Source organism: Hemitrygon akajei, chromosome 29 (genome assembly GCF_048418815.1).
Source record: "Hemitrygon akajei chromosome 29, sHemAka1.3, whole genome shotgun sequence".
Lineage (NCBI taxonomy): Eukaryota > Metazoa > Chordata > Chondrichthyes > Myliobatiformes > Dasyatidae > Hemitrygon > Hemitrygon akajei.
Window position 1 is genome coordinate 14909842 of NC_133152.1, and position 26392 is coordinate 14936233.

The 26392-nt window shown below is 44.6% G+C and overlaps 1 protein-coding gene across 17 annotated transcripts in view; it reads right to left on the reverse strand.

Moving 5' to 3' along the window:
- eif4g3b (eukaryotic translation initiation factor 4 gamma, 3b) overlaps positions 1-26392 on the reverse strand; it is a 314500-nt gene that overhangs the window by 201444 nt on the left and 86664 nt on the right. The window contains exon 1 of one of the 17 annotated variants that reach the window (XM_073031708.1): positions 758-888. The exons of 15 other annotated variants lie outside the window; for them this stretch is intronic. In XM_073031708.1, the coding sequence (XP_072887809.1) occupies positions 758-802 (45 nt within the window). In that variant the 5' untranslated portion in view covers positions 803-888. Of the gene's footprint in view, positions 1-757; positions 889-26392 lie in introns of those variants that run through there. One more of the 17 variants, XM_073031710.1, reaches the window with a different exon arrangement.

Sequence of the window (26392 nt, forward strand, 5' to 3'; positions counted from 1 at the left end):
ATTTTGGCTCAAAATGGTTATATCCAACCGTTTTGGAAGGTCCTAATTTCAATCCCAACCTGTATTTATTGTGCTATTCTCAGCTGCACTGATAATTGCAATGATAGCTAGGGACAGAATTGAGAGGTGAAAGGAAAAGGAAGAGAGACAAATCAAAATTCTTACCAACCAGTTAACCCAAACATAAGTGCATTTTGCAAAGATCAGATGATATTAGGGTCAACCTGGTTTTTGCTGTGTCTCTGTAGTTAGATGGCTGTTGGCATGAAGAGTAAGGTGGGAGAGAAGGGATATATAGCACCCCACTATGTCAGGAGTCAGCATCTTCAAGGTAGAAAGGTAAACACAATCTTTTTCCTTTATCTATAAATACGCAGCTCAGGAAAACATTTGCTGGTTTAAAAAAGGACTGAATAAGATGTGTTTCATTGGACTACAGATGGCAAAAAAAATTGTAGCTAAAACCTGCAACACTGGCTACTTCCGTCTTTCTATTACATTTATCTGGTATATAAAGCAAGGGCACAAAAGATTCAGTATGTTATTTTAAGGACCTTTCGTACTGACTAGAATGTAACTCGGGCTGAAAATCAACGTACCAATGTTCTGAGGTGGAAGGCACTGCATGCAAAGACCAACACCCATTAATCATACACCACATGCTGAAAACAGCTGAGTCATTCAGGCAGTTTCTGTTCCCGATGACTAAATAGGATAAACAACTATTACAGTTCAAATCCACCCAGTCACCACCTACCTCTTTCACTTCTTTACTACATGAAAATAAATTGAGATGAAGCATCGGATGCTATATAAAGAGCATTCAGTTTTAAAATAAGGTTGCTCAGAAGCACTTGTCATCCACACCAAATTCATACTGATGAATGCACGCTATTTTAAATATGTTAATACTGAGGGGCTTCGCTAACATTCGCTATATATAAAAAAGCTTTGTTCCTTTTAAGGTGGTGATGAGCACTTTTTAATTAAAAATGGGACTTGCTATTGAAATTCGTTGAGCCACATCTACAGTATTATGCACAAATCTGACTGAGCCAGTAAAAGCCCATTTCACAGTAAGGTGACTATATTCTGTCCAATCAGAATCAACTGGAGATTTAAAGGGGATGGTCAAATGCACAAAATCACCTGATAACTCAAACAAACTGATGCACTTACATAATATTAGTTTCTTCCCTGTATGGTACCATACTTAAGAGAGCAGATTAGAAATGAATGTTTGCAACTCCTGCAACTCAACTGTAAATGCAGCCACAAAGTGTTAAATACGTGAGAATCAATAGTCATATGCACTCAATTTTTCTGTGCAAGATGCTTACGTCCTTCATTGAGCTTTATTCAAAGCACTTCAACTTGAATTATAAATTCAGCGTGATTAGACTTCACAGAATACAATATACCACCTACTAGCATTGAAGTAGATGGCTTTGTTTCAGCTTTATTTCAAATTACTAAGCTTATTTATTTAATGATTCGGAGAGCATCCTGAAGCAAAACTGATGCATGAGAAAATGCTGAAGTTATGTTTTTTCTATTCTTTTCTATGGGACAATACTGAAGTTTATTTTGCATTTTCTTTTATGTTCCACTCTTTTATGATGGTTTGGTAACTGCTACTTTAAAGTCTTGCAGTTAGTTGCTTAAGTGGTGAAACATGCTGCTTCATACATGAAGAAGGTGGCCCAAAGATGTCCACAACAAAAGCACTTGTAAACAGTGCACATGGGGCAAAATACTCAGCTGATTTGTTCATCTCTTTAACCTATCCCCAAAACTATCCAGCTCTTCATTCATTACTCAATCCATATATAGTAGATCACCTTTATCTAGGAGCTGGTCACACAATTTAGTTGATTCCCAATTACCTATATTGTTAATTTCAAGTCTTCCAAGACTATGCAGCTAAGCAAAGTAATCATCACCCACCACTCATGTTTTCTGAATTATGTAGGCTCATGGTTAAACATGATTTAAAAACACTCACTTGCACATTGTTACTCTTCATTACATTTCCCTTCAGGCTATATGACTTCACAGGATAGCTAATTTTTTTGGGTGCCCTACTCTGCCAGAGCCTCGGCGACCATTTTTGTTTCAAGTAGTTGTCTTAGAGGATAGATTCTGTGAGTGGTCCCCCACGTCCTCCTCACAGCGCAGTTATTTTTTTTTTACAAGGCCGAGTTGCAATCTCGACACTCAACCCGGCACAGATGGAAAGAGTGCCTGGGAGCGGCCCGATTGAGTTTGAACTCGGGAACCTTCGCTCCGGAGTCCGGCGCTGATGTCACTGCTGATTATCACCAAATTTAATCATACCATTATCAGTGGACAAAGAATTTCAGTCCTAGATTGATCTAATTTAGTACCCATTGGACATAATGTCCATCATTTTGATAAACTGCCCAAGTATTTACTGATGTGCTTCAGTCATTTTTTTGAAAGATGCTTCTGTAAAGTGGCTGAGGATGTTTTCAAAGTTAAAAGAACCAAAGCTTCACTTGCTTCAAGTTTTTTTTAAATACCTACATACATTTGCCAGAGAGAGTAGTTTAATCCTGGTCACCTTACCTGATCCCAACAGGGTTTAGATGTTTCAAAAGGGACAGGGAGGAAGTTAAAAGAGATGGGAAGTGGCATTGCTGATCAACAATAGTATCACAACTGCGAAAAGGAGGAATACGCGAGGTGATCATCTATTGAATCAATGTGGGAGGAAGTTAGAATCAGGAAGGGAGCAGTCACTCTACTGGAAGTACTCTTTAGACCCCCCTGCAATAGGAGAAGAGAGTGAGGTGCAGATCAAAAGGCAGAAATAACAGCATAATTGTCACTTTGGGGGCACCAATGTAACGGCAGTTCTCATTGAAAATGATGGAAAACATCAAATATTCTTGTTTTAGCCTGCTATGGATGAGAACCATTAACTGCATCCATGATGTGTACAATCAGTGAAGAGGTTCTAATGCGAGTGAACAATCTATCATTATGAGTGAACAATCTAACCGATGGAAATTGACTGGATTGTGGCCGGCACACTACCCTTTAAGAAGCTGCTGGCGAAGGAGGGGTTGACATGCTGGTCTGATGGTGCATCAGATGAGGTTTTCAACTCCCAATACCAACTACCTTGTTGGCAAATGTAAATAAAATCTGGTAAATAAAATTGACAATCTCAGAGCTATGGTGCTGTATCACAGGGACATTAAGAACACATATGTCCTTTGTCTTACGGAATCTTGGTTAACTGCTTCCGTGCTGGACAAAGTGATTGAATAGATGGGTTCACAGTACATCATCAAGATAAGTCAGTCAAGTCTCACAAAAGCAGAGGTAGAAGTGTACGCCTCATGATCAACCCCTCATGGTGTTCTAATGTGTTGGTGATATCCCTGGAAGACCTCGCAATTAAGTGCTGGCCATTTAACCTCATGTAAGGTATTTCAACGACCTTTTGGTAGCGGCGTACATTCCACTTTAGGCTAATGTCAGTCAGGCTCTAGACAAACTGAGCGATCCAATCAACAGGCATGAAACAGCACATCCTGATGCCTTCTCCGTAATTTTGGGGGATTTCAACCAAGCTAGCCTGATAAAGTACCGTAGATTCCGGACTACAGAGCGCACCTGATTAAAAGCCGCTGGCTCTAATTTTAGAAATAAAATCAATTTTTTAATTGTAAAGGCCGCACCGGATTTTAGGCCGCACCGCTACTTTTAAATATACATACGTATCGGTAACACAAATTACGTTGCATATACTTTTTTACTGAACAGCACGAACAACATTCCAATATCTCCTAGCGACTGGTAAAAATATATATACTGCGAGCCTTTAACTTAAAAGCAGCGTTTTCGCTCGGGTCTAATCGGGTCTGACGCGCTTGCGTAACGCGATCGGGTCTAATCGGGTCTGACGCGCTTGCGTAACGCGATCAGGTCTAATCGGGTCTGACGCGCTTGTGTAACGCGATCGGGTCTAATCGGGTCTGACGCGCTTGCGTAACGCGATCGGGTCTAATCGGGTCTGACGCGCTCGGGTCTTGCTTTTCTTCGAGTATTTTCCATGTTGATGAGGGTGAGTACAAATGACTGATTTACAATAATTTAATTGTGAAAGTGCGCTTGATTTATCGTACAATTTCATTGGACCTCTGTGAACTACTCATCAATTTTATTGGTCTACTGTTACGAGGCAAAATGTTTACGAGGTGGCATGAAAAAAAACCATGTATTAGCCGCTTCGGATTAAAGGCCGCAGAGTTCAAAGCTGTTCAAAATGTGGGAAAAAAGTAGCGGCTTATAATCCGGAATCTACGGTACATAAATAATTATCAACAAATCACCTATCGTACCAGAGGAAATAACACACTGGACCACGATTACAGCAAGTTCAGAGTGCCTGCCATGCTATTTCACGCCCACATTTTGGTAAGTCTGATCACCTGGCTGTACTTTTATACCATGTATAGTAAGAGACGTAAGGGGGTTTCTTCTTTGTGAGGGTTTTTTTTGTTACTGCGTATGTTAATCAAAATGGCTTCTTTATTTTGTTAAAAGTAGGAATGCTTCTTTGTTATAAGTGCTTTCTCTTGCAGTTTGTTTGGGTTAAAATTTACTGATAACGAGAATTGTATTTGTTTGTTAACCAATTAGGATTAATGTTATTCTCTCTTCTGGGTCTGTAAGCTATTGTTGGCGGGCATTTGGGGAGCTGGCATGAGGGGGTGAGAGAGAGAGGACACAATGCTGTAAGCTGGATGACAGAACGGACCCCGAGCAGGGGGTTTGTGGCCAGGATTTTCGGTGAGGAGAGGAGACGAAGACAGACGTGCTGGGGGTGCTTGGTTGATCACTTCGGGTGGTCCTGAGCTAGGAGTCGAGGAGGACAGAGGAGATTGAATGGTGGCCAGAAGACTTCGCTAATTGAGCTCCAAATGTTGTGCACAAAGGGTTGGGACTTTGATAAGTTTTGGCGCCTTTATTTTCTTTTCCTTCATATACACTGTATCGTTATTAATCACTTAGTTCTAGTAATATCTATAAAGTGTAATCATTTAATCACACATGGTGTACTGTCTGTTATTTGGCGGGGTGGGGACATCACACAGCATCCACACAAGCTGACTACCCAGTTTGGCAGGGCGAAAGGTTACTCCCCCTAAGATGGAAGCGAGCTGAGCGAGTCTGAGGCGTGCCAGGGGGCTACAGACTGAAGGATGCAGCACCAGTACTGACGACCGAAGAGGTATGGGCCAGGAAAGCACTGGAGCGCTTACAGGACTGCTTTTGAATCAGTGGACTGGACTACGTTCAGGGTGTCATCTTCGAGCCTGGATGAGTATGCCATATTTGTCATCGACTTCATTAAAACCTGTGTTTATCTCCCTATCCGAGGAGAGCTGGGACAGTTCTGAAATCGGTTAACTCAACCTCCCTTTGTGCTTGCCATTGCCTCTTACAGTTTAAGATTGTTCATAGAGCCCATATGTCTAAATCTAAACTATCTCGATTCTACCCTGGCATTAGTCCGCTCTGTGATAAATTCAAGAGGGGCGTGGCCTCTCTCATCCATATGTACTGGTTCTGTCCTAGCTTGGAGAAATTCTGGAAAGATGTCTTCACTACATTATCGGGTATTCTGAATCAGTACCTAGAACCTAACCCCTTAATTGCTCTGTTCGGTTTTTGGAGCGAGACAGATTTATGTCTGGGTCCGACCAAATACCGAATACTATCCTTTGCCTCTCTCCTGGCGAGACGCTTGATCCTCCTTAGATGGAGAGATGTTGCCCCGCCCACTCATGCGCAATGGCTTAACGACATTATGGCCTGCTTGGACCTCGAAAAAATTCATTATTCAGTTCTAAATTCGGATCTAAAGTTCCATAACGTCTGGGGACCTTTTATCGAGTACTTTCATAACCTTCCTCCTGACTAGGGTTTTTTTTCCTCTTTTTTTTTCTTCTTTTCGGTCCCTTGCTTCCAGCTCCCTTTTTTTTTCTGGTAGTAGCATTATTATCCTCTGTTGCTAAGTGTATTCACAGTCTGGGAGTTTGACTGTCCGGACTTATACTCTTTATACTGTGTGGTGGTTGGTCTGGAGTTGTTGTTTTTTTTCTTGTGTTGTGGGGCTTGGGGAGGACACTAAGCTCACTTGTCTTTAATTTAGGTGCTTTTTTGTTAAATTCTCTTCCTTTGTAGCATATTGTTATTGTATGCTTAATCTTGCACTGTATTAATGCTCCTCATTGGGATTTGGGGTTTTTAATTTTGTAAAATGTTTTGAAAAACTAATTAAAAAAATTTAAAAAAAAACCTGTGTGGATGTGTGTGTGCCTACGAGAGCTTACTATACATACCCAAATCAAAAGCCATTGATTGTAGGCTGCTGAGGACTAGATCTGTGGCATTTAAGTCTGGTGATCCAGGTCTGTATAAGAAAGCCAGGTATGACTTGCAGAGGGCTATACAAGAACCAATAAACAATTCTGAGAGAGTTGGAGGTGACATCAGATGCACATCAACACTGGCAAGGTATGCAGACCATTACTTCCAAAGCAAAACCCAACATCGTGAATGTCACTACCAGGCGAGTTCAACATCTTCTGTGGTCGCTTTGAAAGGGAAAATAAAACCACAGCTATAAGGATCCCTGCAACATCCGATGACCCTGTGATCTCTGTCTCATAGGTCGACTTCAAGCTGTCTTTCAAGAGGGTGAACTCTCACCTCTTCTTCCCCTCAGGGCCTGATGGAATACCTTGTAAAGCTCTGAAAATCTATGCCAACCAACTGGTGGGAGTATTCAAAGGCATTTTCACTTCTATAGTCAGAAGTTTCCACCGGCTTCAAAAGGGCAACAATTATACCAGTGCCTAAGAAGAACACTGTGAGCTGCCTCAGTGACTATCATCCAGTAGCGCTTACATCTACAGTGATGAAATACTTTGAGAAGTTGGTAATGGTTAAATTCAAACCCTGTGTCAGGAAGGACCTGGATCCACTGCAATTTGCCTATCGCCACAATAGGTCTACAGAAGACGCAATCTCAATCACTCTCCATGCAGCCTTGGATCACCTAGACAGTGCAATACCTATGTCCCCATGCTGTTTATTGACTGTAGCTCAGCATTTTAACACTATCACTCCTACACTAGGCGTCTGTACCTCTCTCTGCAACTGGATCCTCGACTTTCAAACCAGAAGACCACAAATTGTGCGGATTGGAAATAACATCTCCATCTCACTGACAATTACCTCTGGTACTCCACAGGGATGTGTACTTAGCTTGCTGCTCTACTCTCTCTACACCCATGACAGCATCAATAAATTTGCTGATGATACAAGCATTGTTGACAGAATTTCAGATGGTGACAAAGGGCATACAGAAATGAGATATCAGTTAGTTGAGTGGTGTCAGAGCAACAACTTTCCGCTCAACTTGAGTTAGACCAGAGCTGTTTGCAGACTTTAGAAAGGGTCAGACAAGGGAACATAAACCAATCTACATAGGGGATCAGAAGTGGAGAGAGTGAGCAATTTCAAATTCCTGGGTATCAATATCTGAGGACCTAACCTGGGCACAACATATTGATGCAGGTATAAAGAAGGTGAGCCAGCGGCTAAATTTCATTAGGATTTTGAGATTTGCTTTGTCAACTATTTCTACAAACATACATGGAGAGCATTCTGACTGGCTGCATCACCATCTGGTATGGTGGGGGGGGGGGGGGAAGAGATACGCACAAGATGGAAAGATCAAAGTAAGTTGCAGAAACTTGTAAAATTAATCAGCTCTATCATGGGTACCAGCCTCTATGGTATCCAAGACATCCTCAAGGATCGGAAAGTGGCATCCATCAAAAAGGATCTCCACCACTGTCAGGATGGAGGTACAGAAGCCCCAGTGATTGAGGAACAGCTTCTTCCCCTCTGCCATCCTATTTCTAAATGGACATTGAATCCATGAACAATACATCTCTACTTCTTTATTTATGTTATTTTGCACTACTAATTTTAACTTAACTATTTAGTAAACATATATACACTTAACGTTACTCAGTTTTTTCTCTATATTTATCATGTGTTTCATTGTACTGTTGCCATAAAGTTAAATTTCATAACATATGTCGGTGATGTTAAATCTGTTTTGATAGCAACTTTAATTTCCCTAATATTGACTGGCATCTTCTTAGTGACAAAGGTTTAAATGGGGAGGAATTTGTTAGGTTTGTCCAGAAAGGGTTCCTGACACAATATGTAGACAGGTCAACTAAATGAGAGGTCAGACTGGATCTAGTACTAGTCAATGAACACAGGGATAGGAGCTGATGATATGGGAAGTATCTAATTGGGGGAGGGAGAATTATGATACTACGTGGCTCAAGATTAACTGAGAAAGTATGCAAAGGAATGACAGATGGAATTTAATTCAGGCAAATTTGAATTGATGCATTTTGGGAAATTAAACTAGTCTAGGACATACATAGTGAATAGCAGGGCCCTGGGAGGTGTTGCAGAACAGAAAGACCTAAGGGTACAAGTGTACATAGTTTCCTGAATGTTGTAACATAGGAGATAGGGTGGTGAAGGCAACTGAAAAAATATGTTCAAGAATTGGGCTTCATTTTATAGCTATACAAGTCCACACTTGGAATATAGTGAGCTAGTCTGGATGCCATACAAGAGAATGGATATGATTCAGCTAGAGAGAATGCAAAAAAACAAAGACAAGGATACTGTTAGGACTGGAAGACTTGAATTACAAGGATAGATGAGACAGGGTGGGTTTGTTTTCCTTGGAGCAAAGGAGACCAAGAAGTGACCTTTCAGATAGGTATGAAATTGTGAGGAACATAGTTAAAGTGGATGGTTAAGGCTTTTTTCCCAGGATTCCTCAGAGTCCCTTTAAATCTTTTCCCTCTCACTTTAAACTTATGCCTTATCCTTGGAAAAAAGCATTCACCTTAACTACGCCCACATGATTTTATAAACCTCTGTAAGGCCACCCCACAGCCTCCTTTGCTCCAGAGATAGATAGATAGATAGATAGATAGATAGATACTTTATTCATCCCCATGGGGAAATTCAACTTTTTTTCCAATGTCCCATACACTTGTTGTAGCAAAACTAATTACATACAATACTTAACTCAGTAAAAAATATGATATGCATCTAAATCACTATCTCAAAAAGCATTAATAATAGCTTTTAAAAAGTTCTTAAGTCCTGGCGGTAGAATTGTAAAGCCTAATGGCATTGGGGAGTATTGACCTCTTCATCCTGTCTGAGGAGCATTGTATCGATAGTAACCTGTCGCTGAAACTGCTTCTCTGTCTCTGGATGGTGCTATGTAGAGGATGTTCAGAGTTATCCATAATTGACCGTAGCCTACTCAGCGCCCTTCGCTCAGCTACCAATGTTAAACTCTCCAGTACTTTGCCCACGACAGAGCCCGCCTTCCTTACCAGCATATTAAGACGTGAGGCGTCCCTCTTCTTAATGCTTCCTCCCCAACACGCCACCACAAAGAAGAGGGCGCTCTCCACAACTGACCTATAGAACATCTTCAGCATCTCACTACAGACATTGAATGACGCCAACCTTCTTAGGAAGTACAGTCGACTCTGTGCCTTCCTGCACAAGGCATCTGTGTTGGCAGTCCAGTCTAGCTTCTCGTCTAACTCTACTCCCAGATACTTGTAGGTCTTAACCTGCTCCACACATTCTCCATTAATGATCACTGGCTCCATATGAGGCCTAGATCTCCTAAAGTCCACCACCATCTCCTTGGTCTTGGTGATATTGAGATGCAGGTAGTTTGAGTTGCACCATATCACAAAGTCCTGTATCAGTTTCCTATACTCCTCCTCCTGTCCATTCCTGACACACCCCACTATGGCCGTGTCATCAGCGAACTTCTGCACATGGCAGGACTCCGAGTTATATTGGAAGTCTGATGTGTACAGGGTTCCAACCAATCCAGTCTCCCTTCCCTGCACCCTCTTTACCTAACCATATCCTTCCTATAGTATTCCAGATGCACTTACATCTTGTACAGCTATGATGTAATATCTTAACTCTTGAACTGAATACCCCATCCAAAAATTATAATCTTTCCATACCATCTTGGTGACCCTTCCAGCTAATTATGTACTATTATCCTGAGGGCTCTCTGCTCTATAACACTTTCCAGTGCTCTATTATTTCAAAAAACACGTCCTGCACTGGCTTAATTTCCCAAAATACACCAATTCACACCTTTATGAGTTAAATTCCAACTGGCATTCCTTTACCTACTTTCTAGTTGATCTAGATCACACTGTAACTTAAACAACTTCTATCACTGTCCACACCACCACCAATTTTGGCATCATCCACAAAATTACTGATCATACCATCTGTATTTCCATACAACTCATATACGTGATAAACAACAAGGGACCCAGCAAAAACCTTTGCTGCACACATCTCATACCAATGCATACTTCAGCCTTTAGCTGCTCACCCTCCCCCTTGAGAATGAATGATTTTTGAATGAACAGCATTTAAATTTAAGTTAGCCTCCTTGACATCTTCCTAAATCTCTGACCTGCCTATGATAGATTCGACTTATGCACATGTTAGCCTACATCATCCTCCATACAGGCTCCCAAAAACACATCCATTACCTTTTAAGATCTGTGGCTCTCCACGCTCCAGCATTTCAAAACTCATTCTCATTTCCAAACTCCTCCATGGTTTATCCCTCATGAGCCTATTCACTTTTCTTACATTATTGTGTTCTCACTTCTAGCCTAGTTCCTTGTACTTCGATATCTCACTATCTACTTTCCAAAAATATCATTTTCCCTTTATTTTCACTGTAAAAAAAAAAGAATGATAAAATGAGTGAATAGGTCTGGGAGCTATTACAGCACAGAACATTTTCAATATTGAATTTAAAAGGCACTGATTTCTTATTTTTTATTTAATCAACAGTATTTAGCTTCGGAGGTGGCAGCAAATGTAGCTATTCAAAAACTTATCTTTGAGGGTGAGGCTATAAGAAAAATAATGCTACCTCCCAAGAATCACCTCTGGCCAAAACTGAAACTCACAGGATTGAACTTGTTGGCTTCTGGTACATTGAATAAAGTACTGCTCATTGTCAACAGAATTTTCCAAGGTGGTGTGCACCAAAGTTTTTTTTTGAAATATCATTTTACCCCCAATTGCCTACCATTCAGATCAAAAATTCAAATAATGTAAAATCAAGACATTTTCATTTGCATAATGCACAGTCCTGTGAACTCAGTTCTCCGCTAGTTTGGATTCAAATTGAATTATTAAATGGATCTAAATGATTTTTTTAAAAATTCTCCTTTGTGGAAACCGATTCACTGCTATATTTTCTTAACGTGGTAACCCAGTCTGAAGTACTTCAATCTCAAAAACTTAAGTATATAATGCAATTAATAATACAACCATAATGTATACACTTAGTTTAAAATTTGTGATCTTCTGGCTATTATGTAAAAAAAATTGTGATTTTGGAATACTGTAATTCCTTATATTCATTTATTTAATGCGAGACACCACTGCCGGCTGGTGGCATAGTGGCATCAGCGCCAGACTTCGGAGCGAAGGCTTCCGAGTTCGAATCCAGCCGGCTGCAAAAAGAGGGATGGGCTCCGCCAGGTTTCAAATGCCCGACACGCCGTATGATGAGCATTCACCAAAAAGCTTGGTGATCCACCAAGAGTTAGGGTGCGCACGCACACACACACACACACAACTGCTGAAGTCAACACTTACTGTGCATGTCTCATTTTTATTAGGGATGTAGTTCCAGGATTTGGATCCAACAATACATTTCCAAACTAATATCCAATCATGTAAACCATAAAATCTCTGGTTTCTACTTCCCAAATAGCAGTAGAGACTGTTTCACTATTTAAATAAAATCAAAATTGATTCTACGTTTCATCCACTTTCATATCCTGATCCACATATCCTTTGATACCCTCAGCGCCTTGAATATCTGTTTCACTCAACCTTAGCCTTGAGTAAGCAAAGCATACAGTCCTGAGGTTAAAATTCCAAAGATTTACAAACAAGTAAAGAAATCTCTCCTTACTTCAGTTGCTCTTATCCTAATACTATGATTCAGAGTTGTATACTCTCCATTCTGAAAAATAACAGCACCTCAGTATTTACCTTGTCAAATCCCCTTACAATCTTGTGTGCTTCAATAAGCCGTTGTAGCGATGTGCTACGCGCAGCGCTGAAATTACGACACGGAGTCGGTAAACTGCAACCACGGAATAAGTTTATTTCACAAACACAGTCTTGCTTAAAAGCCTGTCTCCCCCCACTCGAAACTTGGAGAGGCACGTAACTGAAACTCCCTGAGGCTATGTATCTTTGTCTCTGGCTCTGGCTAATTGTCAGCCGGTTCGAGTGTGCTAGTAATTGGGTCGCCACATAACCCCCCCCCAGAACCGGCGGTACACCCCCCAATGTCCACAGTCTGGGCCGGGCCCTGTTTGGGAGGTCGGCCTCTGCGCCGCGGTGCCGGAAACTCGACCGGTTGCGCCAAGTCCACGTGGGCCGGTTTGAGTCGGTCCACCGTGAAAACCTCCTCTCTCCCCCCAACGTCCAGCACGAACGTGGACCCGTCGTTTCTGATCACCGTAAACGGCCCCTCGTAGGGTCGTTGCAGCGGTGGCCGATGCCCGCCCCGGCGTACAAACACAAACTTACAGTTCTGCAGATCTTTGGGTACGCAGGTCGGGTGCTGCCCATGCTGCGAAGTGGGTATGGGGGCCAGGTTACCGAGTCTCTCGCGTAGTCTGCCCAGGACCGCTGCGGGTTCTTCCTCTCGCCCCCTTGGGGCTGGTATGAACTCCCCAGGAACGACCAGGGGCGCGCCGTACACCAACTCGGCCGACGAAGCGTGCAGATCGTCTTTGGGCGCCGTGCGGACACCGAGTAGGACCCAGGGAAGCTCGTCCGCCCAGTTAGCTCCTCGCAGGCGGGCCATGAGAGCCGACTTCAGGTGGCGGTGGAAACGCTCCACCAGTCCGTTCGACTGTGGGTGGTAGGCAGTGGTGTGGTGCAGCTGAGTCCCCAACAGGTTGGCCATCGCTGACCAGAGGCTGGAGGTGAACTGGGCGCCTCTGTCGGAGGTAATGTGGGCCGGGACACCAAAGCGGGACACCCAGGTGGCGATCAGCGCCCGGGCGCAAGATTCGGAGGTGGTGTCGGCGAGCGGGACCGCCTCTGGCCATCTTGTGAACCTGTCCACGATAGTCAGGAGGTGCCGCGCCCCGCGTGACACAGGCAGGGGGCCCACGATATCCACATGAATGTGGTCGAAACGCCGGTGGGTGGGGTGGAACTGCTGCGGCGGGGCCTTGGTGTGTCGCTGCACCTTGGCCGTCTGGCAGTGCAGGCACGTTCTGGCCCAGTCACGGACCTGCTTGCGGAGTCCGTGCCAAACGAACCTGCTGGAGACCATCCGGACGGTAGTGCGGATGGAGGGGTGGGCCAAGTTATGAATGGAGTCGAACACGCGTCGTCGCCAAGGTGCCGGGACGACGGGACGGGGCTGGCCGGTGGCGACGTCACAGAGTAGGGTCCTCTCACCTGGGCCTACGGGGAGGTCCTGGAGCTGCAAACCGGAGACTGCGGTCCGGTAACTCGGGATCTCCTCATCTGCCAGCTGTGCCTCTGCCAGCGCCTCAAAGTCTACCCCTTGGGAAAGGGCGTGAATGTTAGGACGAGAGAGCGCATCCGCCACGACATTGTCCTTACCCGAGACGTGCCGGACGTCCGTCGTGTATTCAGAGATGTAGGACAGATGGCGCTGCTGGCGGGACGACCAGGGATCGGACACCTTTGTGAATGTAAAGGTAAGCGGTTTGTGGTCCGTGAACGCGGTGAAGGGCCTACCTTCTAAGAAGTACCTGAAATGCCGGATTGCCAGGTATAGCGCCAACAGCTCCCGGTCGAAAGCACTGTACTTGAGCTCGGGTGGCCGCAGGTGTTTGCTGAAAAACGCCAGGGGTTGCCAGCGGCCCGCGATGAGCTGCTCCAGTACCCCACCGACTGCCGTGTTAGAGGCGTCCACCGTGAGGGCGGTAGGGACGTCCATTCTGGGGTGCACTAGCATCGTGGCATTCGCCAAGGCATCCTTCGTTTGAATGAAAGCGGCGGCGGACACCTCGTCCCAGGTAATGTCCTTGCCCGGACCGGACAGCAAGGTGAACAGGGGGCGCATGATCCGGGCAGCTGAAGGGAGGAAGCGGTGGTAGAAATTGACCATACCTACGAATTCCTGCAGGCCTTTGACCGTGGTGGGTCGGGGGAAATGACGGACCGCATCCACCTTAGCGGGCAGAGGGGTTGCCCCGTCTTTAGTAATCCTGTGGCCCAGGAAGTCAATGGTGTTGAGCCCGAACTGGCATTTGGCCAGGTTGATCGTTAGACCGTAGTCACTCAGCCGGGCAAAGAGCTGTCGGAGGTGGGACAGATGCTCCTGACGACTGCTGCTGGCTATGAGGATGTCGTCCAAATAGATGAATGTGAAGTCCAGGTCGCGTCCCACCGCGTCCATCAACCGCTGGAACGTCTGTGCGGCATTCTTCAGGCCGAACGGCATGCGGAGGAACTCGAAAAGGCCGAACGGGGTGATGAGAGCCGTTTTGGGGATGTCGTCTGGATGCATCGGGATTTGATGGTATCCGCGGATTAGGTCCACCTTGGAGAAGATCTGCGCGCCGTACAGGTTGGCTGCAAAGTCCTGAATGTGCGGCACAGGGTAGCGGTCCGGTGTTGTAGCCTCGTTCAGCCTGCGGTAGTCGCCGCACGGTCTCCAGCCCCCTGTCGCCTTGGGCACCATGTGCAGGGGAGAGGCCCATGGGCTGTCAGACGACCGTATGATCCCCAATTCCTCCATCCGTGTAAACTCCTCCTTCGCCAGTCGGAGCTTGTCCGGGGGAAGCCGCCGAGCGCGGGCATGGAGGGGTGGTCCCTGGGTCAGGATGTGGTGCTGTACACCGTGTCGGGGCATGGCTGCCGTGAACTGTGGTGCCAGAACCGATGGGAAATCCGCCAGGACCCTGGTGAAGTCGTTGCCGGACAGCGTGATGGAGCCGAGGTGAGGGGCCGGCAACTGGGCTGCACCCAGGGGGAATGTCTGAAAGGTCTCGGCGTGAACCAGTCTCTTCCTGGGCAGGTCGACCAGTAGGCTGTGAGCCCGCAAGAAATCCGCACCCAGAAGCGGTTGGGCTACGGCGGCCAGTGTGAAGTCCCATGTAAACTTGCTGGAGTCGAGCCGTAGCTGCACCGGACGGGTGCCATAAGTCCTTATTGTGCTGCCGTTCGCGGCCCGCAGGGGGGGACCCGGCGCCCTGCTGCGGGTGTCGTAACTCGTCGGAGGTAAGACGCTGATCTCGGCACCGGTGTCGACCAAAAACCGACGTCCCGACTGTTTGTCCCAGACATACAGGAGGCTATCCCGAAGGCCAGCCGTCATAGCCATCAGCGACGGCTGGCACTGGCGTTTCCCGTGGAATTGGCAGGGCGGGCGACAGCGGCGGGCAGCTGCGCCCCACCGCTGGTGGTAGAAACACCAGTGTTCGTTGGGCTCCACAACCCGGCCTCTGGGTTTAGCGGGCTCTGCGGCCGGGCCTGGACTGGTTTGCTGCTGGGAGCGTGGCCGGGTGATCTGTGCGATGGGCGCCCCACTCACCTTCTTGGCGTTCCACAGCGCGTCCGCCCGGGCTGCCACCTTCCGGGGGTCGCTGAAATCCGCGTCGGACAGCAGCAGGCGTATGTCCTCGGGCAGCTGCTCCAGGAATGCCTGCTCAAACATGAGGCAGGGCGTGTGTCCGTCGGCCAGAGACAACATCTCATTCATCAAAGCCGATGGAGGCCTGTCTCCCAAGCCATCCAGGTGCAGTAAGCGGGCAGCTCGCTCGCGGCGGGAGAGCCCGAAAGTCCTTATGAGCAGGGCTTTGAATTCCGTGTACTTGCCGTCTGCCGGGGGAGACTGTACGAACTCTGCGACCTGGGCCGCTGTGTCCTGGTCGAGGGAGCTCACCACGTAGTAGTAACGGGTGTCCTCTGAGGTTATTTGCCGAACATGGAATTAGCGTCCAGAAGCTTGGCAGCTTCAAGGAAACCGCGTTAACAAACGCAGCGTCTGCCATCTCCGGTCCAAAAAAACGGTTGGACCGTCGGGGTCACCAATGTAGCGATGTGCTACGCGCAGCGCTGAAATTATGACACGGAGTCGGTAAACTGCAACCACGGAATAAGTTTATTTTACAAACACCCTGAGGCTATGTATCTTTGTCTCTGGCTCTGGCTAATTGTCAGCCGGTTCGAGTGTGCTAGTAATTGGGTCGCCACACCGTCTCTTTTAAACACCTGTAAACACAGGCCAATTTTACTCTGAAAATCTAGTAAAAACACTCAAAACTGCTTCTAAAGAATATTCTTTCTTAGGTAGAGATCAAACTGCAGTTTTAGCAGGTCACAACAATACTGTACAAATACAACCAAGATCAACGTACAACTTACCTCATTACTGGGACTACTGCACCAGCACCCAAAACTATTTAAATATTGCTTTAGGATCTCCCAGTGGCCACACATTTTAATTCCACGTCCCATTCCCATTCTGATATGTCTATCCATGGCCTCCTCTATTGTCAAAATGAATCCAAACTCAGGTTGGAAGAACAACACCTTATATACCGGCTGGGTAGCCACCAACCTGATGGCATGAACATTGACTTCTCTAACTTCCATTAATGCCCCTCCTCCCCTTCTTACCCTATCCCTGACATATTTAGTTGTTTGCCTGTTCTCCATCTCCCTCTGGTGCTCCCCCCCCACCCCCCGTCTTTCTCCTGAGGCCTCCCGTCCCATGATCCTTTCCCTTCTCCAGCTCTGTATCACTTTCGTCAATCACCTTTCCAGCTCTTAGCTTCATCCCACCCCCTCCGGTCTTCTCCTATTATTTCGCATTTCCCCCTCTCCCCACTACTTTCAAATCTCTTACTCTCTTTCCTTTCGGTTAGTCCTGACGAAGGGCCTCGGCCCGAAACATCGACAGCGCTTCTCCCTATAGATGCTGCCTGGCCTGCTGTGTTCCACCAGCACTTTGTGTGTGTTGTTGTTTGAATTTCCAGCATCGTGTTTGCTAAATATTGCTTTTATTCTTTTTACTGTTAAATTGCATATTACATTTAATCCATTTATATTTTCTCAATCATTTATTCAACCTACATTTTTTTAAACTTTTGTCTATATAGCTTTGCACATGTGGCTTTGTGTTCGTTTAATTGTCATTCAACCATACACATGAATATAGCTAAATGAAACCGCTTTATTCTATCCAAATAATTTTTCTAAAATCATGAATACTCAAGGACATAGTATTCAACACTAACATAACAATAGAAACAGTGCTGACTAACTGACCCTTTGAGAAGCTTCTGCCATTCGGCAAGATCATGGCTGATGATATTTTCTTGTGAACTGGAGGTGTATCTCATTGTCACAACAAATGACGTAGGAGAAATTATACAATGATCACAGCTGGGACTGGATGAACTTGTTGGAGGTTTGGCTTGCTGGGAAGTAGTAGCAGCCTAATGTTGACTTTAATCCTATTAAATGAATCCATCAGCTTCTTGAACTTGCTGTGGAACAATGAGTATGTACACTGAGCAAAAGGAATACTGCTTTACACATTTGGCTCTGTTCAAGGCTTTGACAACTGCTAAAACACCAAATCAAAGATAAAATTAGCAACTCTATGTAAAAATATTACTTGCGATGGAGATAACCAATCTACCCCAAAACTATACATAACCTCCAGACACCTGAATGAAAAAGGGAATGAATCAAACATAAATGGCATTTCTGTCAAAGGAGTGTAGAAACATGAATTGAATAGAAAAGTTTTAAATTCCTTTCAAAACATGTCAGGTTCTTTGCCTAGATTGTACTTTGAAAATTTGGTCAGAGAAGAGCAACTATCAGATAGTAAATGCAGTATAAACTAATTACCCAACAAACTAATGCTAAATAAAACCAGCAGTTTGCAATCATGGGTTAAATATAAGGATTAACCATAATTTATCCAATTGCTTCTTGTTAAAATTAAATTCTAATAATGATCATTCTAAACTCATTGCTAAAATCCTACTTTGCCCTGCTGTTCACTGAAATCATTCATAATCACTTGCTTGCTTCCAATCCTTCAGACCATACTCCTGCTGCTCTGTTCACAGCAATTCAATTCATTCTGTCCTACCAAGCACACTGACTTCAGTAAAGCCTTTGGCAAGGTTCCACGAGACAGAGACTAAAAGTCAGAGACAACGGGGTCCAAGGCAAGTTGTTAAATTGGAGCCAAATTTGACTTGGCGGTAAAAGGTAATAATGGTAGTTTGCTTTTGTGCTTGGAAACCTATGATTAGTGGTGTACCAGTGCTGAGATGCTTATTATTCATTTTATGCACTGACAATCTGGTATGAATGTAGAAGACCAGATTACCAAGTTTACCAATGACATGAAATTAGTGATGTCGTTGACTGTGAAGCTAATTATCGTCTACAGAATGACACAAGATGGACAGAGAATGGCAGATGGAATTCAATCCTGACAAGTGCAGTTTGGGAAGACGAAGAAAGATAGGCCATACACAATGAATGGTGGAGTCATTGTAAGTATTAAGGAAGCAAGGAATCTTGAAGCACAAGTCCATGGATCATTGAATGTGAATGACAGCTGGGTCAATTGATAAAGAAGGTATATAGGATACTTATTTTCATTAGCCTTAGAATACAGGAGTAGGGAAGTTCATAGACTCACCTGTCCATGCTGTGATGTTTATCTATTTTAATCACATTTACCCACACGTGGCCCATGTTCCTCTGCACATTTCCTATCCAAGTGCTATTCAAACAGCATTTTAAATGCTTTAATTCTGTCTGTCTCCACTACTGCCTCTTGCAGCTCATATCAGATAATCACCATTGTGCTTTTGTTTATTCATTCAAGGATAGTGGGCTTCACAGACTGAGTCAGCAGTAATTGCCGATTTTTAGTTGCATTTGAAAAGGTGATGAGCTACCATCTTGAATACTACTGTCTGGGTGTACACAAATTGCTGTTACGTAGAGATTTTGACCTAATGATGGTGAAGGAACGAGGATTTACTTCCAAGACAGGAAGGTATGTAGCTCAGAGGGAAGCTTCATGGTGGTGGTGCTTCATGTTTTTACTGCCCTTGTCTTCCCTCATTGATTGAGCTTGTGGGCATGGAAGGTGCTATCTACCAAGTGAAATGCTGCTACTACATATTGATGGTCAAGAACACAGCACAGAAACATCGTGATTAGCACAACATTTTACAATACCATCAACCCTAATTCATTTCCTGCTACTGTCTTTAAGGAGTTTGTATGCTCTCCCAGGTGCTCCAGTTTCTTCCCATAGTCCAAAGATGTACCAGTTGATAGGTTAATTGGTCATTGTAAATTGCCCTGTAATTCAGCTAGGATTAAATCAATGGGTTGCTGGGCGGCATAGTTCAAAGGACTAGAAAGGCCTATTTTGCGCGATATCACAGTAAAATTAAAGCAAACAAAGAAAAACTTACCCTTTAGACTTCTTAAAAAATGTTCTCGCTTCTCACCTTAAACTGGAGCCTTCTAGTTCTCGACACCCCCGCCCTGGGTAAAAATTCTGAGTAAATGCCCAAACTATGCTCTTCAATTTTATGAATATCTATAAAGGTCACCCCTCACTCTTAAGTTCAAGCAAGAATAAATCCAGCCTATCCAATCTCTCCTAACAATTGCTATCCATTCCAGGTAATGACTTGGTGAAACTTCTGCATTCTCTATATTGCTACCACATTCTTCCTCCTATGGTAAAATATAAAACATTGGTGTAAAAACACAAGCGATTCCACAGATACTGGAAACCGAGAGTAACATATACAGAATGCTGGAGGAACTCAGGAGGTCAGCTAACATGAATAAACAGTTGATATATATCAGGCCAAGATCCTTCATCAGAACTGATGAAGGGTTAGTAATGTTGGTAATAAGAATATAGCAGAGGTCTCTAAAACCAGAAGGCATAGTTTAGAATAAGACACAAGAGATTTCATCCAAAGAGTGGTTAGAGGTACAAATCCTCAAAATATTTTAAAGTACAAATGTGTATTTGAATTGCCAAAGCACAGAGGCTAAAAACCAAATACTGGTAAATGGATTAGTATAAATGGGTACTTAATTGACATGAATACACCAAAATGATTATTTCCATCCTATATGACTAACCACAAATCACCACTGCACCTGGGTACCTCTTAAGTTGCTCAAGAAAGCAAACCTCCAAAAATTCCACTTCCAGGACCACTTTGTATTTATTTGGAATATTCCTTGATGGCGGTTCTGCGAAGAACCGGCTCTCCAAAGGCTACGAGAGCAGACAACATACAAATGTAGTACTAATGACATACAAATGAGTGCAGTTCCAGTTACCCTAGAGTATAGTATCATCCAAGTCAAAGCAGCCTGGCTAACAAGGCATCCCACAAACCACCTACAATACTACCTCAGCTCCAGCACACGATTGCAATAGTACAAAATGTACTGCACTTACTCACCCAGGCAAATGCAGTAGGTCCACAGAAAAGAGATAATGACAAAAAGTGCACATGAGACTTGTTATAAAGAGGTTGGACAAATTTGGTTTGTTTTCTCTGGAGCACTAGAAGCAGAGGAACAAGCTGATACTGGTACATAAAATAATGAGAAGCCTTAGTAGAGTAGATTGTCTTTCAAACTGGGTGGAAATGTCAAATACTAGAGAGCATAACTTTAGAAATGAGATAAAGAGAAGTTAAAGGAGATTTACTTGATTTTTTTTAAATTATGAAGATTGGTAGATACCTGAACATGCTGCCAGTGGAAGTGGTGGAAGTAGTGTTATGAATGTACCACAGCTCTGAGGGGCCGAAGGGTGCGGGGGTAGCCCCCTCCTTTGTGAGAATCGCAGATCACTATTGAGTCAATTCAGGAGACACAGGAAATGAGAGAAAGACATGCAGAATCCACAAAAGGGTTAGAATGTGTCCTGGCCTCCGAAAGGCGGATCCATTGATACCGGCTATTGTCTCTTGGAGACAGACTTGTGTATTGCATCCTGGACAATGCAATCAAAGCCCCAGGCAATGAACCAAGGAGGAGGTTGGTGGAGGGATTGCATCATCCCCAACCTGATTGACACCTGAGACCCTGTGAGTCAGGATAAAAAGAGGGTCTGTGGGAACAGCCCCTCAGACGCACCAGAAGAAACGCTAGCGATCCCGTAATAGCGAAAGCCGGTGGAAGGCCACGTGCGTCCACTTCCATTTGCCCGGAATCGGTGACCTTTGCCACGGAAAAACGGTTTTTAGCTAACAACGGGGAACTCAACTCTCAACGACTCTCGAAGGATTGACATCATAAACAGTATGGGCAAGTTTTAACCCGTCTCTCTCTCTCTCCAACAAATGCCACACAGGGTCCCCAAGGGCGGCAGCCTGTATGAACTGAACGAACTATATATTTCCATCGGACAATTCATTATCCTCTAGACAACGATACAGCTTATTTCTTATTGATTATTATTATACCCGCGCTTTTAGATTTAGTATTGACGATGTATATTATCTGTGTGTTTGCATTGATATTATTTTTGTGTATTTCTATCAATAAATACTGTTAAAAATAGTACCAGCAGACTTCAACGGACCTCTCTATCTTTGCTGGTAAGTGACCCAGTTACGGGGTACGTAACAATTGGGGGCTCGTCCGGGATTTGATACCAAATTGGGGAGCCAGTGAATCGGGCTTGTAAGTCCAAACTTGGATCTGGTTACGCGGGTAGCCAGATGGGAAACCAGCAAAGATGGACGTGGGTGAATTTATAGAAAACCCGACTCTGGAGGCGCTAGAGGCGGCCACCAAATCAGACTTGATAAATTTGGAGAAGGGGTTAAACCTCGCAGAAGTGAGGTTGTCAATGAAAAAGCAGGAGGTGCAAAGGGCAATAACTCAGTATTATATTGGGAAGAATGTGTTTACAGCTGAGGTATTGGAAAGTATCCCTGAAAAGGTACCAGCTAGTGGGACGGCTCAGTTAGAGTTGGAGAAATTAAGGTTGGAACATGCAATTAAGTTAAAGCAGCTGGAAGCAGCTGAGAAGGAGAAAGAAAGAGCCGAGAGAGAGAGAGAGAGAGAAAGAGAGGGAAAGAGCTGAGAAGGAGAAAGAAAGGGCCGAGAGCGAAAGGGAGCATGCGCTCCAGCTAAAGGAGTTAGAGGTGAAACGGGAGCAGGAAAGAGCTCAGAAGGAGAGAGAAAGGGAGCATGCGCTCCAGCTAAAGGAGTTAGAGGTGAAACGGGAGCAGGAAAGAGCTGAGAAACAAAGAGAGAACAAAATTCAGTTAAAACAGCTGGAAGCAGCTGAAAAAGAGAAGAAAAGGGCCGAGAAGGAGAGGGAGGCAGAGAAACAAAGGAAACATGACTTGGAGATGGAGAAGTTAAGGCAAGAGCAACGAGTTCAGGGGTCAGACCGAGAGGAGCGGTTTAATGTTAGTCGGGAGTTGAGGTTAGTACCTCCATTCGAGGAGACGGATGTTGATAGTTATTTCTTGCTTTTTGAAAAGGTGGCAGTGAATCAGAAGTGGCCCAGAGAACAGTGGGTGGCGTTGTTACAAAGTGTGTTAAAAGGGAAGGCACAGCGGGCATATACGGCGTTGTCCATGGAGGAGGAAGAGGAGGAGAGTTATGACAAAGTAAAGGCGGCCATTCTCCGGAGTTATGAGCTAGTACCTGAAGCGTATAGACAAAAGTTCAGAAATTTAAAGGAAGGGTGGAATCAGACGTATACCGAGTTTGCCTATGAGAAGGGTGTGCTCTTGGACCGTTGGTGCACCGCAGAAATAGTGGATGAGGATTATTGGCGTCTCAGGGAGTTAATTCTGATTGAGGAATTTAAAGGTTGTGTTTCGGAGGATATCCGGATGTATTTGAATGAGAAGCCGAATAAATCCATCTCAGAATTTGCTAGGTTCGCAGATGAATATGCCCTAACCCACAAGACAAAGTTTTCCTCAAATAAAAGTTCCCAGAGAGACCGTGGGAACGATCGAGAAAGCCCGCCAGCTGAGGCAGATGTCCCGCCGGGAGCTAGTGGTAAGATTGAGGGGGAAAGGCAAGACGGCCAGAGATTTCTGGGCTTGACCTGTTTTAATTGTGGAAAGGGGGGGGGGGGGGGCATACTGCATCTAGGTGCTTTGCTCCGAGGAAAGAGACAGGAAAAGGGAAAGCAGCAGTCCTTATCGGATGTGCCATGATAATCAGTAAATCGACAAGAGAGCCCCGGGTAGACAGAGTACGAGAAGGGTCTGAGACTTGTATGTCAAACGGAACCGTGTCTGTGAGGGAGGGAGGCACCCCAGTTCCAGTACGGATCTGGAGAGACACGAGGGCGGAACTATCATTGATCAGCAGTAAGGTACTAGATTTTGGTCGCAAGACGGGAATGGTAGCTGTGAAAGGAATAGGAAAAGGGACGGAAATGGTGCCCTTGCATAGGATCATTATGAATTGTGAGCTAGTCTCTGGACCAGTTGAAATGGGGGTGCGATCAGAATTCCCGAGAACTGATGCGGACGTCCTTCTGGGTAACGATTTAGCCAGTGGTAAGGTTTGGTTGGCAATGACGCTGACAAAACAGCCTGTGAGTGTTGAGGCTCCGCCCCTAGATTCCAAGATCTATCCCGCATGCGCGGTCACTCGCAGCATGTCGAGAAAGGCAGCTGAGAACGAGAGCAGTTTAAATCTGGCCAGTATCGATTTGGCCGAGATGTTTTTACCGACTCTATACCACGAGGGTTTGGAGGGTGGTAAAACAGAGGGTAGTAAAGTGAAAGAGAGTAAGGGAGAGGAGATAGACCTGCCCTTAGCGAGGAATGAAGTGCTAGAGGCATGAAATGGAGATGAGAAACAGGTAAAGCTGTTAAAAGGTCCAGAGATCGACCTTTTGAAGAACTGTTTGAAGAGGTTGAAAATTCTAAAGGTGTTCCCGATAATGAAATGAGGGCAGTCCTAGATGAAAAGGATGTGCCCTTACCTTGAGGAAGTCTGCGGGGTTGGCAGATGAGGTTGTTGCAGCCCGCAGGGTTGAATTTTCTCCGGAAGGGAGTTGCCCAGAGAGCAGCTGGGAGAATCAGGGGAATTTAGAATTTGGACCGGGTACGGGTATTGAAAGCTTGGAAGAGGCAAATGTCCCGTTTGAGTGTGTCCAAGATGTGGATGCACGTGGTACTGAACCTAGTAATGGAGCTCAGAAAAAGTCTGAGGTATTTGATTCAGTTGAAAAGGAATGCAGTCCTCGTGGGTCAGATAGACTTGGTTCAATGAAGAAAGGGTTAACCTTGGTAATAGTGGGAAGTGAGAGTTCCCAGGTGTTTGTGCTCGAAGGGGTGTTAAAAGTTAATGCGGAGATCAAACGTGGGGAGATGAATATTATCATTGAAGAAAACGGGAAATATGTAGTTCCCAAATCGAATGAAAAAAATTTTAAACCCGCGGATCATTTACAGGTTGAGTTGGAAGATGACGGGGCCCCCCATGCTATTGTTATTCCAGAGTGTGGTGTGAAAAGGCAGAATTTGAAATGCTGCTTGAACAAAGAGTTCGAACTGAAAACTAATAGCCTGAAGGGTCCTGAAGAGAAAGCTAGCAACTTGCGTAAAATTAAAGAATTGGGTGGAAATTCAGAAGATGGTCTAAGTTTGGGACACAGTGTTGATAAAATAACTCCTATGAAAGAAGCGGGCAAAAGCCTATTTTGCCAGGTTACCCGAGCTCCCCACGTGGGAACTAACCGGAAAAGAGACGAGGGTTAATGGGGACGCCATTTTTAAATCGCAGAAACCGGTTTTAAGGGATTTCGACAAAGCCTGTGAATAATAAAAGACAAACCCCATGGAAGCCTGCCTGTTAAGTTTGAAAGCAACATAAAGATTAGTATTTGCATGGACTGTCGTAGTATACCCGTAAGCTAAGATCACAACTCTTTAGTTTTGTTGGCTAAAGAAAAATAAGACCTAAAAATAGGTGGTTATTCAATTGGAGTCTGATGCTACAAGACTTTAGTAGGGTACAAGATGTTAAGATATTAAAGGAAGTGACAATTGTAATCGGTAACCATCTAGATACTGAATTGAATGTATAACTGTATTACTCTGTAAAAGAAAAGCTTTTGTATTGTGTTAGATTCTAAAATCCTGTAAGACTCTGTACTATTTCGTTTTCACCGCTGGTGAAAACGCTTTGAAGAAAGGGGGTGTTATGAATGTACCACAGCTCTGAGGGGTTGAAGGGTGTGGGGGTAGCCCCCTCCTTTGTGAGAATCACAAGATCACTATTGAGTCAATTCAGGAGACACAGGAAATGAGAGAAAGACATGCAGAATCCACAAAAGGGTTAGAATGTGTCCTGGCCTCCGAAAGGCGGACCCATTGATACCGGCTATTGTCTCTTGGAGACGGACTTGTGTATTGCATCCTGGACGATGCAATCAAAGCCCCAGGCAATGAACCAAGGAGGAGGTTGGTGGAGGGATTGCATCATCCCCAACCTGATTGACACCTGAGACCCTGTGAGTCAGGATAAAAAGAGGGTCTGTGGGAACAGCCCCTCAGACGCACCAGAAGAAACGCTAGCGATCCCGTAATAGCGAAAGCCGGTGGAAGGCCACGTGCATCCACTTCCATTTGCCCGGAATCGGTGACCTTTGCCACGGAAAAACGGTTTTTAGCTAACAACGGGGAACTCAACTCTCAACGACTCTCGAAGGATTGACATCATAAACAGAATGGGCAAGTTTTAACCCGTCTCTCTCTCTCTCTCTCCAACAATTGCCACACAGGGTCCCCAAGGGCGGCAGCCTGTATGAACTGAACGAACTATGTATTTCCATCGGACAATTCATTATCCCCTAGACAACGATACAGCTTATTTCTTATTGATTATTATTATACTCGCGCTTTTAGATTTAGTATTGACGACGTATATTCTGTGTGTTTGCATTGATATTATTTTTGTGTATTTCTATCAATAAATACTGTTAAAAATAGTACCATCAGACTTCAACGGACCTCTCTATCTTTGCTGGTAAGTGACCCAGTTACGGGGTACGTAACAGTAGATAATAGCATTATTTAAGATGAATTTAGATAGGTATAAAACCGAGGAATATACATTACGTTCAGGCAGATAGGATTAGTTTAAACTTGCATCGCAA